General features: G+C 42.2%; 1 protein-coding gene across 2 annotated transcripts in view; it reads left to right on the top strand.

The window, feature by feature from the left end:
- Window positions 1-1,557: 1,557 nt before the first annotated feature.
- CDH2 (cadherin 2) overlaps window positions 1,558-19,366 on the top strand; it is a 414,273-nt gene continuing 396,464 nt past the window's right edge. For both annotated transcript variants that reach the window (XM_040354103.1, XM_040354102.1), the window contains exon 1: window positions 1,558-2,060. In XM_040354103.1, the coding sequence (XP_040210037.1) occupies window positions 1,986-2,060 (75 nt within the window). In that variant the 5' untranslated portion in view covers window positions 1,558-1,985. The remainder of the gene's footprint in view (window positions 2,061-19,366) is intronic.

Raw genomic sequence — 19,366 nt, 5'->3', positions numbered from 1 at the left:
TAATTCTGAGCCAAAACTACTGCTCAGGCAACTATAATTTAACACATAGCGCCCACTCAATGGGAGCAGGGCGCTACAGGTGAATGGACTGTCCAGTGTAGTCTCTGTGTGAGGTGAATGGTCTGTCCTGTGTAGTCTACGTGTGAGGTGAATGGTCTGTCCTGTGTAGTCTCTGTGTGAGGTGAATGGTATGTCCTGTGTAGTCTCTGTATGAGGTGAATGGTCTGCCCTGTGTAGTCTCTGTGTGAGGTGAATGGTCTGTCCTTTGTAGTCTCTGTGTGAGGTGAATGGTCTGTCCTGTGTAGTCTCTGTGTGAGGTGAATGGACTGTCCTGTGTAGTCTCTGTGTGAGGTGAATGGTCTGTCCTGTGTAGTCTCTGGGTGAGGTGAATGGTGGACTGTCCTGTGTAGTCTCTATGTGAGGTGAATGGTCTGTCCTGTGTAGTCTCTGTGTGAGGTGAATGGTCTGTCCTGTGTAGTCTCTGTGTGAGGTGAATGGACTGTCCTGTGTAGTCTCTGTGAGGTGAATGGGCTGTCCTGTGTAGTCTCTGGGTGAGGTGAATGGTGGACTGTCCTGTGTAGTCTCTATGTGAGGTGAAATGACTGTCCTGTGTAGACTCTGTATGAGGTGAATGGACAGTCCTGTGTAGTCTCTGTGTGAGGTGAATGGTGGAATGTCCTGTGTAGACTCTGTATGAGGTGAATGGACTGTCCTATGTAGTCTCTGTGTGAGGTGAATGGACTGTCCTGTGTAGTCTCTGTGAGGTGAATGGTATGTCCTGTGTAGTCTCTGTGTGAGGTGAATGGTCTGTCCTGTGTAGTCTCTGTGTGAGGTGAATGGTCTGTCCTGTGTGAGGTGAATGGTCTGTCCTGTGTAGTGTCTGTGTGAGGTGAATGGTCTGTCCTGTGTAGTCTCTGTGTGAGGTGAATGGTGGACTGTCCAGTGTAGACTCTGTATGAGGTGAATGGACTGTCCTGTGTAGTCTCTGTGTGAGGTGAATGGACTGTCCTGTGTAGTCTCTGTATGAGGGGAATGGACTGTCCTGTGTAGTCTCTGTGATGTGAATGGTCTGTCCTGTGTAGTCTCTGTGTGAGGTGAATGGTCTGTCCTGTGTAGTCTCTGTGTGAGGTGAATGGTCTGTCCTGTGTAGTCTCTGTGTGAGGTGAATGGTGGACTGTCCTGTGTAGACTATGTATGAGGTGAATGGACTGTCCTGTGTAGTCTCTGTGTGAGGTGAATGGTCTGTCCTGTGTAGTCTATGTATGAGGTGAATGGACTGTCCTGTGTAGTCTCTGTGTGAGGTGAATGGACTGTCCTGTGTAGTCTCTGTGTGAGGTGAATGGACTGTCCTGTGTAGTCTATGTATGAGGTGAATGAACTGTCCTGTGTAGTCTCTGTATGAGGTGAGTGGACTGTCCTGTGTAAGTCTTCCTATACTGACACCTGGCCTTGGCCATGGTCGTGTGAGCAGCACCTGCCACCCCGGGAGGGCTCACATCTAGAGGGATGCCAGGGATGTTTGGTCCCCTCACACAGGGATTCATCCAGCCAGCGCCTTGTATTGTTATCAGTGTGAGGAGTAGGAGGAGGAGAAAGGGGAGCTCGCTGTGATGCTGCTATAGAGGGAGCGCTGTGTGTGTGTGAGGACTCAGCAGAAGGGGAGCCGAGATAGCCAGCACTGAGCCGGGGACACATCCTCCTCCTCCATCGCCCTTCTCCGCAGCGCACATAGAGGAGAGGAGCCGCAGTCTCTGGATATAGACGGACTATCAGCATCACATCCAGCACGCAGCCCGGGGACTCCTCCTGGGGGGTGGGTGGGAACTGCGGGAGGAAATCACCCCCTATGTACAGGGAGCAGCTATTATCTCCTCCGGTCCCCCCCGCTCATCTTCTCTCTGTATCAGGAGGAAGAACAGCTCCATACCGCCCGGACTCTTCTATTCCTCCAGCCATCGCAGCCCCGTCCTTCGTCTGTCATCACCATGTGCCGGAGACAGTCCGGAGCCCGCTTCGTGCTACCCATCGTCTGCATCCAGGCGGCCCTCATCCTGCACCAGGTACAGCCATCCACCATCATCACTATCCCCATCATCACTATCCCCATCACCATCCTCCCCATCACCATCCACCCCATCACCATCCACCAGCCTGGACCGCTACATGCCCTCCTCCGTCCTGTCATCTGTCTGATCACATCGGGGCTTTGTGCCTGGACCGTCATTGTGTCCTCATTGTGTGATCATCCATGGTGCAGCCTGGGCTACTCATCGCCCCCCATCCCTGGTGTGTCAGTGGGCTTCCTGAGATATCCCCCCCCCCCCAGTATCGGTGTATCCCCCATCCCTGGTGTTCTAGTATCAGTGTACACCCCCCTTCCATTGTGTTCCAGTATCAGTGCACCTCCTCAGCTGTGGTGTTCAAGTATCTATGTACCACCCTCCCCCACCCATCCCTGGTGTTCTAGTGTCAATGTACCCCCCATCCCTCCTTATGTTCCAATGTGTGTACCCCCCCCCCCCCAATCACTGGTTTTCCATTGTCAGTGAGGTTCTAGGTTCCATGTACCCCCTACCCCTGGTGTTTTGGGTGTCAATGTACCCCCATTACCTTTAATGTTTTTAGGTGTCAGTGTTCTCCCCTTAGTGTTTCAGGTGTCAAAGTACTCCCTATCTCTGGTGTTTTAGGTGTCATTGTACCCCCTAACTATGGTGTTACAATATCACTGTATCCCTCCTGTACCTGATTTTCCAGTATCAGTATACCCTGCTATTGGTGGTGTTCTGGTATCCGTGTGCCCCCCTATCAGTGGTGTCCCAGTACCAGTGTACCCCTCCTGTCCCTGATCTTTCAGTATCAGTGTACTCCTCCTGTTCCTGGTGCCTCAGTGTGCCCCCCCCCGGTTTGTGGTGTCCCAGTATCAGTATACCCCTCCTGTCCCTGGTGTCTCAGTGTGCCCCCCGTTTGTGGTGTCCCAGTATCAGTGTACCCCTCCTGTCCCTGGTCTCCCAGTATCAGTGTACCCCTCCTGTCCCTGGTCTCCCAGTATCAGTGTACCCCTCCTGCCCCTGGTCTCCCAGTATCAGTGCTCCCCTCCTGCCCCTAGTCTCCCAGTATCAGTGTACCCCTCCTGCCCCTGGTCTCCCAGTATCAGTGTACCCCTCCTGTCCCTGGTCTCCCAGTATCAGTGTACCCCTCCTGCTCCTGGTCTCCCAGTATCAGTGCACCCCTCCTGCCCCTGGTCTCCCAGTATCAGTGTACCCCTCCTGTCCCTGGTGTCTCAGTGTGCCCCCCCCCCTGTTGGTGATGTCCCAGTATCAGTGTGCCATGATCTTTGTATGTGATGCATTGAGTCACTTGCCTACTTCCAGGTAACCCTTGCGTTGCTCGCAGGTCCTGTAGGCCTCTGGGGGTCAGTAACTTGTAATGAGCAGAATTTGTCCCCAGGGTATTGATGTACACCTCCCACACACCTGCTATTAGCCTTAACTGTCAGTAGGGTTGGCTGAGTTATAATTTATTTCCGCTAGGGCCACTATTCGATCTTGCAGACATTTGGAAAAGGCAGACATATAGCAGAGCAGGACACTTACTGTTTATGTCTGGAGTTTGTGTCACGCTTGTCCCTCTGTCTACAGCGCCGCTAGAAGATGCTGGGCCTTAAATGTCACCCATAGGTCATCTCCCGTTTGGGGTGTCACTTATCGTTCAGTAGGAATAGGGGGATTGTCGGAGCGTGTAGAGTGCATGCATCCCTGATTAGAAGAGGGCATGCTATAGGAGAGATCAGGCACACATGGAAAGGAGTGAACATGATACCTGATATTATATATCCTGCTGACATACACCTTGTTCTTTTTTTTTTTTTTTTTTTAGTTAATCCACTCAACATTTACATGATTTCCTGCATATCGGTTGTCATTTTAAATTGCAGCTTGTCGGCTCGTATTTTGCATGCATGTCGGCCACGTAATGCTTTTAAAGGCTGCGACTCATTTCGTTGGAGTGCCACCTCGTAACCCGTGGGGTAACCAAACACCAGAAGTGCCTTTGTGTCACCATGGCAATTGAAGGGATTACAACACAATCTGGTTTAGCTTCCCCCAGGGATATATATGCCTGCAGTACATTTATAAGCATCCTCCATCGTCACCTTTGGAGTGCTACATTTACAATAGAAAAGAAAAGGCCAACTGGATTAAAACCATCTAAATAATAATAAACACTATTGCTTTCTTTAATGTGAGGACACATGAAAAACCGGACTAAATTATAACTGTAATTGGCTGCAGCACAGATGGCACAGATCACCATTGCTTAATGCTATTTGCTGGGAGTAGGAGATATTCAAGACCTATCTAAGTCCTATCAAACCTTATCTAAGTCCTATCAAACCTTATCAAATCCTATGTAACTCTTAGCTTTTTTATAGCTTTACATTAGAAGAAAATCCCAGTAAGCATTGTGGTTTTTAATAAATCTCTGTAGAAATTCAGCATGCTTTAATGGTGGAGACCATGGCCGTTCCCATGATTAGGATGGCCTTTCGCATTTCTATGGGGCGGAGGTCCAAAGGCTAACTGACTACCTCTTTGTGTGTGTGGCGGGCATGTTTAGCAGTGAAGAAATTCTTTGTGTGATTTTACATGGTGACAATAGGGAGGTGGGAGTGGTGTCTAGAGAGATACTTATCCTCATCAGTTGGCGTATTATTTATTACCATCTTTTTTTTTCTTTTTCTATTGCTTTTCCGCACCTATTGTAATGCGTTAGTTACTTCCGAGGCAATGTTTTTTTGTTTTTTCCGTTTTTTTTTCTTGTTATTTTCCTTTGTGCATCTGTCCTCCCTTCGTCTTACCTTCTGTTTCTGTCACTCTTTTCCCAAGTCTCATTTTCCCTTTCCTTTCAATGCTCATTTCAGTTCAGTTCTTGCATCTCTGCTGAGTACTGTCCATGGTGTTTAAACTGGAGCCAGCCAAGCCGTGGGGATTACTTACAGTCTGCCTCCAGGTTTTACAGTCTGTAAGCCATAATGTGCTGACTGGCTTCCTGCTTTTATGGTCTCTCGCTTTCTCTTTCTCTCTCTCTCTCTCTACATTGTGTTTCTGCAAAATGAGAATGATAGAAAAAGTCACAAAAGTCATCTTGTAGCTCTCTATGGAGAAGACCAGAATTCACCCAACTAGCCTTTAGTTTCTTATTTGAGGTGTACGCTAGCCCTAGACATTCCCCATATGAGAAGTGATTTAAACAAGCCACTGTAACCACATATTCCTCAACACAAAGTCACTAAGCTAACCCACTAACCCTAGCTATTTCCCCAATGACGAGCGAATAAACTTCTGTACTCTTGACTGCAGTTCCCAATATGATGAATGTGTGCAGTGCGCTGTGCTGCATGGGGCTTTACATGCATTGCTTTTTATTTTCTTCTTGCTTGGATGATGGTCCTATCGTCACATTTGAGTTATTACTTTTATGCCCTTCTTTTTTCTAGTTGCTACAGTAAATATTTAGGTATATGTTTAAGGAATTGCATTTGCATCTTGAAGAGAGAGAGAGAGGGATTCGTCTATAATAGTTATTACTGTTATACCCTTCCTTTTAAATTGCTAAAGTAAATATAAAGGTTTGTCTATTAAAGAGTAGCATTTCCATCATGGAGAGAGAAGGACCGGTCTATTGTAGTTATTACTGTTACACGCTTTTTTTTTTTTTAGCTGCTACAGTAAATATAAATGTTTATTAATTAGTGTTGCATCATAGAGAGAGAAGGACCAGTCTAAAATATTTATTATTTTTTTTACCCTTCTTTTTAAGTTGCTACAGTAAATATAAAGGTTTGTCTAATAACGTGTTGCACTTGCATCCATCCCAGAGAGAGAAGGACCGGTCTAATATATTTATTATTGTTTTACCCTTCTTTTTAAGTTGCTACAGTAAATATAAAGGTTTATTTATTAGTGTTACATCATAGAGAGAGAAGGACCGGTCTAATATATTTATTATTGTTTTACCCTTCTTTTTAAGTTGCTACAGTAAATATAAAGGTTTATTTATTAGTGTTACATCATAGAGAGAGAAGGACCGGTCTAATATATTTATTATTGTTTTACCCTTCTTTTTTAGTTGCTACAGTAAATATAAAGGTTTGTCTAATAAAGTGTTGCACTTGCATCCACCCCAGAGAGAGAAGGACCAGTCTATAAAATGTATTACCTTCTTTTTTTAGCTGGTACAGTAAATTATTATTATTATCATCATACAGATTTATATAGCGCCAACAGTTTACACAGCACTTTACAACATCAGGGCAGACAGTACAATTGCAATACCGTTTAATAAAGCAGAAATCAGAGGGCCCCGCTCGGTAGAGTTTATATAAAGGTTTGTCTATTAAAGAATTGCATTTGCATCCTGGAAAACGAAGGACCAATCTATAATAGAGTTGTTAGGCCTGTCTTCTTTCCCTATATCCGCTGTTAGTAAATTTCAACTTCTTGCCTGTGTTGCTCTAGTCTATAGATGTAAAGGAATTTAAATGGGAGTTGTTTCCCGTGCCACCAAATAAGATTCTTTCACTTTCAGACCTATTCAAAAACAGCTGTGGAATCTGATTGGACGCTTTGGTTAATACCCCCCCCCCCCTCCTCCTTCATCTCCATCTCCATTTAGCATGCTCTCCTCTTTTATAGAAAACCCTGATTGTGTATGCAAGAGGTTTGCAGTTTTTAACGAGCAATGCCTTCACACTTTGGAGAGACTTGTCCAGAAGATATAGTTTAACGGTTTGCGGCATTGCCTAGCAAATGAAGACGTTGGGATACGTTAGTTTGAATATGATAAGGAATGCAATCAATCTGTTTTGAATAAAGAAATGTGCTGTAGAGTATGTGACATTTTATTTGTGTGGATTTAATGTGAGAAGGTGACAGCTTGTTGGGAGATTTTCGATAAGCTCTTGTGCTGGGTAAGTTTAACATTTGAAGGCAGGGAAGCAGGAAATGGGCTTGTGTTTCATCGGTATCGGGGGCATCTGTAGTGTTACAGCTGTGGAATTTTCATTTCCCCTCTGTGTTTTCCTATACACGCTGGCATGTGTCATTTAACATTTTGTTTTGCATTACAGGTGTATAATTGATTTATACGCTATGGCATTCTTGATTCTTTTTGTAAATATTAAGAGATGGAGCACAAGGAAAAATAAAAATGAAATGCAGCCTTGGTTGTTTATTTTGTTTAAGGGCTCATTCAATCCAGCAGATGGGTTATACCACTGGCACTGGCATGTGCTGTAAAGTGAGCAGTGCCGGGGCGTTGTAAACTGTTTACTTTTTTTTCAGCTTTATTAAAACGTCCCAAAATAACATTATGGAAAGCAGTGTACTGCTTCTTAACACACTGCACCAAAAAAGTAGAGGATGTGCTGTTTTCAGTGCAAGCCATTGGCAACGCAGCGGTGTGAACTGAACCTGTATGACTCAAGGCAAATTGCTGTTTCTGTGCGCTGAGATCCTTGGGTGAATGGGCCCTAAAATATATGCAAGCACACTCAGAGAGGTTTTGTGACGTGAGAAGAAAAAAAGATGCCTATAGTAAACAGTCTTATTCCTATTTTTACTTTTTCAAAGTAGGTCGCCAGGAGTCATTTTCCTATTTTTTTTTCTTTGCCTTATTTATTGGTGTGAAGGACTAGTGTCTCAGATTCCTGTTTCATTCTTCTATATTGAAAGGCTGGTAGACAATAAATAATTGAGGCCCTCTCTGTTCTGCACTTTGAAGGATTGGTGAACTTTACCAAACAAAAAAAAAACCTCCACAGACGAAAAGTAAATAGTAAATTAGTAATAGTCTCTGTTGTTTAAATCTTTAAATAAGATTGCTAAATAATAATAATACTAATAAAAATAAATAAATAAAAAAACAGCTATTTCACAGCTCACTGAGTTTTTAATATCTTTGGCTTCCCAGCTACTTTTCATGCCAGAGCAGAGCAAGGAAAGACCATAAAAAATATGTGCCTGGAGCATGCACAGAGCTGAAGATGGAGACTGGGACAATGACTATTATTCTCAGTAGAACTGTTCCCAGCGTAGCATATGTGCTACAGTGTGAAGAGAGGTTGGAGCACCAGAGGTCATCAATACTGCAGTGACCATGGAGTAAAGAGTGTTTTATTTATTTATTTTGTACCGCTCTGATCAGACTACTATTCCAAAATGTCTTCGCTCCAGCTCAATAAACTGTGCTGGTTCCATTCACAAGTGATTGCTCCAGGCAGTATTCCTATTAAAAGCACAGGTTCTAATTTTATAAATGATTGAAATTGAAATACTGTTTTTTGTTATACTAACCTGGTCATGTTAACATTGACAGCGATAGAGATGTGTAGAGCGCTGGCGACAGCAGAGGCAGGAGCAAGCAGAGGAGGGTGACAAGGGTAAGCAGAGATGGGGGTGACTACGTTTTTACATACAGTGGGACCATAGGCCAAATGTAGCCACTCTCATCAAGGAAATTGCAGATGTGCAGTTTTCAAGTTTATTTTTAAGCCCTCACTGCCCACTCCTGGCAAGTGGGTTGTCATGCTCAGATGGCAGAACCAACTCCCCAATCAATTGATCACAATTTTTTGCTGTCACAGTAGTCACATGATAGACAGCTCTTGGTTTCTAGTCATGATTGGGAGCTGTTGGGGTCAGCTCCCAATCATGACTAGAGACCAAGAACTCTATGACAGCTTGGTCACTGTGCTTAGCCATGACTAAGCACTAATCGGAGGTTGAAACGCGTATGCTGTCTTCCCTGTGTTCTGCTTGTTTTGTAGTGCTATTTTTATCAATTTTTTACAATAAAGACAACCTTAGGGTTTTTTTGGAGTGCGGCTGTCCATCCCGTCTTTCTTCATATCAGTTGGTCACTGTGCTGGGAGGGTGTGGAGATTGCGCTGTCAGCATAGAAAACCTCGGCCATCTATGGAAGCTGTATATGTGAGGTGTGTGGGTGTTAAAGTCCAGGTGCTTTGCCACTCTACATCTGTGTTATGTGGGAGCCGCAAGAGGTTAGGAATGTTCTGCCTGAAGCTCCCATTATAAGGGGCACAGATAACAATAACGGTATAGAACAGTGATGGCGAACCTTGGCACCCCAGATGTTTTGGAACTACATTTCCCATTATGCTCAACTACACTGCAGAGTGCATGAGCATCATGGGAAATGTAGTTTCAAAATATCTGGAGTGCCAAGGTTCACCATCACTGGTATAGAATCTTAATAACTAATAAAAAAAAATCCCTCCACAAAAAAACTCTATTATATAAAGGAAAAGTAAGTAAAACATACAAAGGCTGTAAGTACATTTATAACAGTGAAACTCCCTATAGGGCTATTGTCAAAAGGATTTTTTTTCAGAACTTGTTTCTGCAACATTTTAACAACCACAATTCCAGAATTATATTAATATAGTACATGCCTTCTAATTGACTTTCCTAATTACAGTAATACATCATTATCTGAAGAAAATCAATGCAGTATTATTTGCATGGATTTGAGAAGCAATTGCATTTAACCATGAAGTTGAAATTTTGGAGGTTATTTTCTAAAGTAATAATGATAGTTAGACCAGTGAAATTGTATTCACTTCAACTATCCAATTCACCCTCTCTATTTGTCCTGTTTATCATTATAATTGAAAGTGAAAGTAAAGGAAAATCCCAAATTTTGCTTTGTCACCACAAAAGTAACAGAGGGGAAATCTTCTAATGGAGACACTAGTTCTGGTGACCTGGGGGTCCCCAAGTGATTTCCTTAATATGCAGGGGTTTCCTCATACTTCCTGTTTGGCTATGGGAGATCTCCCCAATGGGACACTAATAGCAAAACAAATCTGACAGAGGTTATAACCCTCCCTTACTCTATCCAAAATGAAAAACAAACACCCCTATAGTTCTAGTTTAAGTGCAGTAACCTTTGTCAGCCTATTAGAATCTAATTTCGTCCGTTTGCGGATGAAAAGGGGACATACATGGGTCCCTATGTGATTACATGTGATGAACATCCGCTGACACCCGTAATTTGTCCGCCTCCGCAAAGATCCGCATTTGCGGACGGAAGAAATCCTATTTTTCTTCCGTCTGCCGGATCGGATCGGATGAACACGGACATGCGGTCCGTGTTCGTCCGATCCCCCATAGGGGAGAGCGGAGGAAACACAGGGCGGTCCCTGCACAGTGTGCCGGGACCGCCCTGTCAGCTGCCAGCTCATCGGGGATTTTACGGAGGATCCCTGCTGAGCTTTGCGGACACACGGAGTGGATCATTACTGATCCGCTCCATGTGAAAGGGCCCTTAAGAATAATAATATTTTTTTTAATTCAGTTGCATCTCTTTTCTTCTACAACGGTGCCTCCTTTAGGTTCAATATATGATTAATGTAAAGAGTTTTTGTTCTATATCTTGTCTTATCAGTCTGTATCTTAAACTAAAACACGTTTTTATTGGAGTTGGGAAGATAATTTCAAGGTATGACTATTTTATACATTGTTATCTTGATGCAGCTTGGACAGTGTATCTATGCATATATCATACCTGGCTGATGCCCCTGGAAGCTGGAATGAAAAATGTTCTCTGATTGGACAAGATGGGGAGGCAGGGAAGTGAAGTCACACTCTCTACCTCATCCAGTCAGAGGACACTTTGCATTTATTCAGAAAATAGAAGACATTCTCTGAATGGCACCCTGTATTCAGAATGCAACAGGCCAGTCATTCAGCACAGGACCCGGAAAGCAAGTGGAGAACACTGGAGTAGTGGTGTCTACTTCAGTGATTTCCAGCCTCCAGGGAGATCAGCCATGTATGGAACTGTATACATGCGGTCCCCGGGTTACAACCATCCCACTTACAAATGGACTCCTACTTACAAACAGAGGGAGACAACAGGAAGTGAGATGAAATCTACCCCTAGGAAGGGAAATTCACTCCTGGAAGAGTTCTCATGGGAAAAAGGTGTCTCCACTGATGCTTTATTACCAATCCCTGTTTCCACAACAACCCCAAATTTTCAAAATCCTATTGTCACAGGGACAGAAAGTGAGGTGAAATATTCTGAACAGGGGCGCAGACAGCAAAACAAATGTTGCAGGGGTGTTAACCCTTCCCTATGCTTTCCAAAAAAAACGTAAACATTTGTTGCTGGAACTACACTTAAAAAATGTACCTATTCTGACTTACAAACAAATTTCAAACCTACAGACTCTATCTTGTTTGTAACTTGGGGACCGCCTGTATACATAGTTACTTTGGCCCAAGCTGAACTATGTATAAAATATCCATACCTGGAATTCCTCTTTAGGTAGACTGCAGTGATTTATTTCGATTTTGTTAGTGCTGAGTGTTATACTTGTATGTACATGCATTAGTATACAGTATGACTTGGGGGTGTGACAAAGGTGTGCTCTTTGACCAAAATGTTATCTAAAACTTGCTCCTATTTACTTATTTTTGGAAATATGAAGCAGTAGATACTTTTGACTTCTCAGTAGGGACGGCTTCAAAATTAAAAATAAATCGCAGTAAGAAATAACAATCCCCTTTGATGTCAGAAGTGCTCATTAACACCTCCAAAGGGGCAAGTGTCTTCCTTGGCCATCATATTAGACAATGATATAGGACCACCATTGGTCTAGTTATGGCCTGCCTTACATAGACAAGGTTCATGTATTGGCATACAGTTAGATCTGGACACAAACGTGAGTTAGGACCAAGGATCTTTAGCATTTGCTGCTATGACTTCTTCATTTAATTGCCAAGGTTTGAGAATCAGCATACACACTCTACACGCATTTTTCAGCATGATTTATAATCGTTTTTAAAGGTTCTTTTCATGAGGGTGTTTCCTTTTCTGCATCATTGTGAAATATTTTGTCAGTTTGTGCAACAATAAAATGAATGCCTTCAACTACATTCCATATTTCTAAAAATTGTAGATGGAAAGCATTAGCCGATGCATTTTTCAAGATAAAAAAGAAAAACCAATTAGTGTAAAATGCAAGTTTTCTTTTGTCATACTAAATACTTGGGAGAAAGTATGCTAAAATGTAAGTGAAAGGGCATTGTAAGGTTGCCTGCTTTCTGGATTAAAGTCTTGGTCTGGCGATTTCCATGGTGATGGTAGCAGAGGAGGAGAACTGCAGCTCTTCAGCTTCTGTACTATGGAGAACAATGCATTCCACAAGCTCATCTGTATTAGTTTCATTGTGCCATTTACCATAATCTTTGTGTTTGCTTAACAAGAGGTTAGGCCCAGTCTTCTTACACAAAATGGTACAGCACTGTGTTGTGCAATATGCTCATGTTTCTTATGTACATTACAATATTCACCTTGAGGTTCATTTACTGGTTGTGCTGCATACTGCATATGGATATAAACATTTTAGGATAATTATGTCAGGTGGTATTTTTGGGGTTGGCTGCTTTGTTTATGTGTCCCACCACTTATTTAAATAAGTTCCCCTAATAATATGATTGCATTGCTGTACTCAGTGAAGGGATATATGTACATAATTTAAAGGTATTAAACCCAAAAGCAAACATTTAGTATATTGCACGTTACAAATTATTAGATGTGATTGCTGCATTCGTTCTTTCTTTTAGGGCTTTCTTTTCTTTATTTTCTAAGTACTCTGGGTAAAATAGCACAGCAAGATCATCAGACAGCATAGCGGGCCCCATGAAATATGGGAAGCCTTTCTAAATTACAAGCTTAATCCTTTATGTCCTGTAGCATTTTTGCCATTAGGATTTGCATGGCCCTGTGTATATCTACTTTAAGCTCCATGTATGGCCCTGTGTATATCTACTGTAAGCACCATGCATGGCCCTGTGTATATCTACTGTAAGCTCAATGCATGGCCCTGTGTATATCTACTGTAAGCACCATGCATGGCCCTGTGTATATCTACTGTAAGCTCCATGCATGGCCCTGTGTATATCTACTGTAAGCTCCATGCATGGCCCTGTGTATATCTACTGTAAGCTCCATGCATGGCCCTGTGTATATCTACTGTAAGCTTCATGAGCAGGCCCACCCTATTCCTACTGTATTGAACTGTATTGTGATTGCACTGTCCCCCCTCTACATTGTTAAAGCGCTGTGCAAACTGATGGCGCTATATAATAGCTATAATAAATATCCCCCAAAAATATCTAAAAAAACTTTTTTTTCCTCAGCTTAGGCCGATGCATATTATTCTACCTATTTTTGGTAAAAAAAATCGCAATAGGCATTTATCGATTGGTTTGCCCAAAATTTATAGCGTTTAAAAAATAGGGGATAGTTTTATTGCATTTTTATAAAAAAAAATTACTACTAATGGCGGTGATCAGCGATTTTTTTCGGCGGACACATTGGACAATTTTGACACATTTTTGGGACCATTGTCATTTTCACAGTAAAAAATGCTATGAAAATGCATTGTTTACTGTGAAAATGACGATTGCAGTTTGGGAGTTAACCACTAGGGGGCGCTGAAGTGGTTAAGGCTATTAAGGCGAATGTAAATACTTACCTCTCTAGCTGCCCTTCCATTTATTAGATTTTAGTTCTTTTAATTATGGAGGTTCAGCATCACATGTGGGTATTACTACCACAGCTTACTGATTTCATGATGTACAGCACCCTGCCAACCTCTCCCACCTGCTATGGTCTGCTTCTGATTTGCATACAAAAACACAAAGACTTAGGCCGCGTACACACGGTCGGACAAAACCGATGAGAATGGACCAAAATTGTAAAACATGCTTCAAAATCGAACCGATGGCCCGCTGCCCGATCGGTCCAAACCGATGGTTAGTACAGAAAGCATCGGTTCAAAACCCGCGCATGCTCAGAATCAAGTCGACGCATGCTTGAAAGCATTGAACTTCGTTTTATTCAGCACGTCGTGTGTTTGACGTCACCGCGCTCTGACCCGATCGGTTTTTGGAACGATGGTGTGTACGCACATCAGACCATCAGGCCACTTCAGCGGTGAACCGATGGAAATGGCCCGTCGGACCATTCTCATCGGTTTGGAACGACCGTGTGTACGCGGCCTCAGTGATGATATCACTGGATATAAACGAAGGTATACTGTATAATGAAAACTAAAAGTTTTCTCATTAGCAGATCGATGAGGGAGGGAACTGGGAACTAGGGAAGGCAAAATAAACTTCAACTTTAACTAACTGGTATGTTTTAGGTGCAGATTGGGGTTCTCCTAGAATCATTAGCTGAACCTACAATCTCCATTTTGTCAGTCTTCATGATGGGAATCTAAACTAGGTCTCAAGGGTGGCAAAGCTGCTCAACACATATAGGGCAAGATTCACAATAGAGATACGACGGCGTAGCTAGCCCTAAGATCCGACAGGTGTAATTGAATTACACTATCGGATCTTAATGATGCAATTCTAGGCCGGCGTAGAATATGCAAATGACTAGTTACGGCGATTCCCGAAACGTCCGCGCTGCCCGTCGATCTAACTTTACGTAGTTTCCGTCAAATTACGCCGCGTAAAATTAGGGCTGGGCCCTAGTTGTTCTAAGCCATGTTAAGTATGGCCGTCGTTCCTGCGTTGAAATTTAAAAAACCACGTCGTTTGCGTAAGTCGTCCGTGAATGCCGCTGGACGCCATTTACGTTAACGTCTAAACAAATGACGTCCGTGCGACATCATTTAGCGCAATGCACGTCGGGTAATTTACCCGACGTAGCATGCGCAAGTACGTTCGGCGCGGGAACGCGCCTAATTTAAATGGTGCCCGCCCCATTTGAATTGGGCGGGCTTGTGCCGAGCGCATTTACGTTACACCGCCGCAAGTTTACAGGTAAGAGTTTTGAGAATCAGGCACTTACGCTGTAAACCTGCGGCAGTGTAACGTAAATGGGATACGTTACGCCGCCGTGGAGTAACGTAATTCTATGTGAATCTGGCCCTCAGTACATAAAAAATGTGCACATTTGTGATACACTCAAATAAGAGAATATAAACAAACTAACCTGGAGCTAGTTTATCTAGCATATAATTAAAGTAAAAATGGTCTTCAGCAAATGTCTGTAATTTACTATTATATATTAAATGATCTGTTTAATTTGAGTAATGATACACGTTAAAGCAACATACTAGGTACAAAAATAGGCAGTCTTAAACCTAATGGCTTTTGCAAGTGTACCTTTATTCCTCAGAGATCTTTCTGAGTAATAGACCACAGGGTAGTGATGATAGATATGATGCAGAAAGTGATTTAACTAGACCCATTTCCTAGGAAACCAATATAATTGCACCAGAGTACACAGTAATGGTGTCTACTGGGTTTGGCAACCACATATTTTTAGATAATTGCTTTAAAAATTGTAGCCCAGAGGCCCAGACAATACATGGGCTTAGTGCCAAAGCTGAATTACACAATCAATAATTTGGCCATATTGGCCTCAGTTCAGCAAAATTGTACCATGAAAATCAGTAAATAAAATTGTATATTTACATCTTCGGAAGTGTATACTGATACTAACTTTCATTTCATTTATCGTTTACTGTTCACACTTAATCATGTGCATTAACAAACATATTGCAGAAAGAGTTTTCGGTCTACCTGGTCTCTGGGATTTGCCTACCCTTGTTATATACAGTTTATGCATTTATCACCTGTATGAATAAAATGCAGCTGTTGTATCATTTGTATTGTCCACCCACAAATTTAATAATGCAGCGGTACTGTGCACCCACTGTGAAACATAAGATGACACAGTAGGTGCTGTTTATTGCATTTTGGTGGATGAATTGTTCGCGGTAACCTTCCCACATGGATTCATCTTTGTATTGTGTTAACCATGTCATATCACTGCACTGCCAGAGCAAATAGGACTATTGATTTCTGAGATGGTTTTTACAGTAGCCTTCGTAAATCAAAAAAGTGATTCTGACTGTACTTATATTGACAAAACTGGGGCCGGTAGTCATTCCACTGTCCAGTTTAATTGTAGTGCCTTGTGTAACTAGACTGGAAATAACATGGGGCAGTGCTAATATTATCTGTCATGCCATTCTTTTTATTTGTACATACAGAAACAATGTATTCTGCACTGCTTTTATAAAGAAAGTTGGTTACATGTGTGGTCTCACAACTAATGATTGCCATTTTAAAATAATTGGTTATTTTCAAGAAAAAATATCAGCGAGTATTTCTCATTTGTTTATAATTTTCAGTGCATAGTACGCTAAAGCCTTCCTAAAACAAGGTATTCACGTCTCACATGTCACAAAAATTAGAGCATTATTCCTCATATTGTGACAATGGGCAGAGCCATACAGATCATTCCTTTATACCCCAAACAGCCAAATGCACACCCAGAACTTCTGGGGTACAGTGCAAAAAAAGCCTAATATTATACAGCCATTTATTCCAGGCTTTTTGACCATCTTTGTAGTGTATAAAAATAATGGCTGCTATGGAGTGGAACTTGGGACCTCACCAGACATTGTGACCATATAGGTTATGGTTAGAAGGGACTAAAAGCTCTCAACTCTAATTAGTGAATAGCAACTAGAAATAACGTCCTGGCGACTTGGCTTGGAAGGTGGGCAAAAAAAATAAAAAAATTGTTCCATAGGACCGGCGCTCCGCGGACTAGGCCAAAGCCGTGGCCTCGCCTAAAACATCCTGTCCGCAGCTTGCCGCAATCCTGGGAAAAGCCTGCTCGCGGCCTTTTCCCAGGATCGCTGCAGGCAGGATGTTTTAGGTGAGGCTGCCACCTCCCCCGCCGCTCGATCGCGGGAGGCCCGTGATGTCTGGTAATTGAGGCCGCTGCTTTGCGGCCTTGTGAAGTCCCCAGCTCTTCCTTGTGTGAGCTGGCGCCATCTGGTGGTGGCCGTTGGTATTACAAGTTAAGCATTACAAGTTAAACAGTAATTCTACATTATATATATTTTTTATCCTAACACCCTAGAGAATAAAATGGCGATCGTTGCAATACTTTCTGTCACGCCGTATTTGTGCAGCGGTCTTACAAGCGCACTTTTTTGGGAAAAAATTACTCTTTTTTTAATTAAAAAATAAGACAACAGTAAAGTTATCCCAATTTTTTTAATATTATGAAAGATAATGTTACACCGAGTAAATTCATACCCAACATGTCACGCTTCAAAATTGCGTCCGCTCCTGGAATGCAGACAAACTTTTACCCTTTAAAATCTTCATAGGCGACGTTTAAATAATTCTACAGGTTGCATGTTTTGAGTTACAGATGAGGGCTAGAATTATTGCTCTCACTCTACCAATCGCGGCGATACATCACATGTGTGGTTTGAACACCGTTTACATATGCGGGCGCTGCCCACGTATGTGTTCGCTTCTGCGCGCAAGCTCGTCAGGACGGGGTGCGTTTTCTGGCTCCAAACTTTTTTAGCTGGCTCCTAGATTCCAAGCAAATTTGTCAAACCCTGGTGTATACTGTAACCATCATGTATAAAAAAATAAAAATTAAACAAACTTTAAAAAAAACTGAACAAAGTAATGAAAAAAAAAAAACATGCACAGGAAAACAACCAGTTTACCCACAATGGTAATACTTTACACATACAGTAAATGTGCTGGCATTTACTTTTCGCACCCGTGTTTAAGAGCCCTATCACCAGTGTGAATCTGTGCCTTTTGTATTATGTTTTATTTAGTTATTGGCTGTGAATGTATTGTTATGATGAGAGTTGGTTCAGCTCGCAATATGGCTGCCAACATTGAAGAGGATGCAACAATGTTATATTACGGTATAACTATGGGAAAAACGTTGTTTTGAGTTGAGTAGAGAGGGACTGTCCATTTTTATTGCAGTCTGTGTCCCCATTAGGGATATTCACTTGAAAGTTAAAGTAAAAAATAAAATCTCAAATCCCCAGAAAAGTAATAGCTGGGTAATCTTCCACTCGGGGGACACTAGTTCTGGTGACCTGGTTGGCTCCAATGTATTCCCTTAATTTGCAGGGATTTCCTCTAACTTCCTGTTTTGGCTATGGAACAGGAAGTGAAGGTAAACCTCCATCTCACCAATGGGACACAGATGGCAAAAAAACTGACGGGTATTCTATCCAAAATTAAAAATAAATACATTTGTCTGTAGTTCTACTATTAGTTATGTTACAGTATTTCAGAAATCATCACCACTCTATGGTAACCTGTGGAGGTATATAGGGCTTACAAAGAAAACCTGCAAAATCGCATTTAAAACTTCACACAATTGCTTGGGATTCATTCTGTTTGATATGGCTGACTTAAATAAATTTGCATTTACAGCCAATTTAATGACACGGAATAGATGAATTGTTATGCAGGGTTTTGTAATTTTTATCATCGTTTTGCGTTTAAACAAACGTTAGCTGCAAATTTTGTCTTGTAATGACAGGTTTTACTCATTGTGACATTCCACATATTTAAGCCATTACTGTGCATTTTTAATACCTTTTGCATCTGTGGGACCTGATCTGCTATCAGTAGTGAAACATTTTTTGAACAGGTGAAGAAGATGCTTTTTTTTTCAAGTGATTTAGCAGTGTGTGTTGTAAAGAGGCTCCATGAAGAAGAGCCCATTGGAGAGCTCTCTTCAGAATGCCTTCGCTGTGTTACAAATCTTTCATCTACTTAAGGTGAAACATCACAGACAAAAATAGACTAGAATAAATATGTTTTTACAGCTATTAGAAATGCTATGTGGTTTCTCATATTATAAAGCAGAGCATGCAAGCAAAATAACAGAGATCTACACTTGGCACTTCTGACAGGGTTTATCAGGAGAATAGGCATTACTGCGTCCCATTGCTATGTGTTTGTTGAGTACTCTGTGATACAACTGCTCCTTTTCTAAAGTTAGCCAAAACCATATCCAGAACACTTGATGATCTTTTTGATCTCAGAGTCCAGGCAGGTCATGCTACTTATACTATGTAGTAATTGCAGATGATGCTGGAAGTTACAAATGTTCCATGGTGCATGGCCAACATCACATCATTTTTAAAGAGATAAGAGGTTGTAGCTAACGGCTTTTACTAGTGAGCTTCTGCATGCACTAATGCCTGGTACCATAACACCTCCAGTTGGAGCCACTGTACTAGCAATTCAACGTTAGTACAGCGATCTCCCCCGCTGAGCTGTTGTGTTCTGACAGGGGGACTGTCCCCACTCCAGAACACTTAGATCAGGGATCCTCAAACTACGGCCCTCCAGTTGTTCAGGAACTACAATTCCCATCATGCCTAGTCATGTCTGTGAATGTCAGTTTTACAATGCCTCATGGGACTTGTAGTTCAGCAACAGCTGGAGGGCCGTAGTTTGAAGAT

Source organism: Rana temporaria, chromosome 5 (assembly GCF_905171775.1).
Source record: "Rana temporaria chromosome 5, aRanTem1.1, whole genome shotgun sequence".
Taxonomy (NCBI): Eukaryota; Metazoa; Chordata; class Amphibia; order Anura; family Ranidae; genus Rana; species Rana temporaria.
The sequence above is the reverse complement of the archived record's forward strand: the minus strand, read 5'-3'. Positions and strand labels throughout refer to the sequence as shown.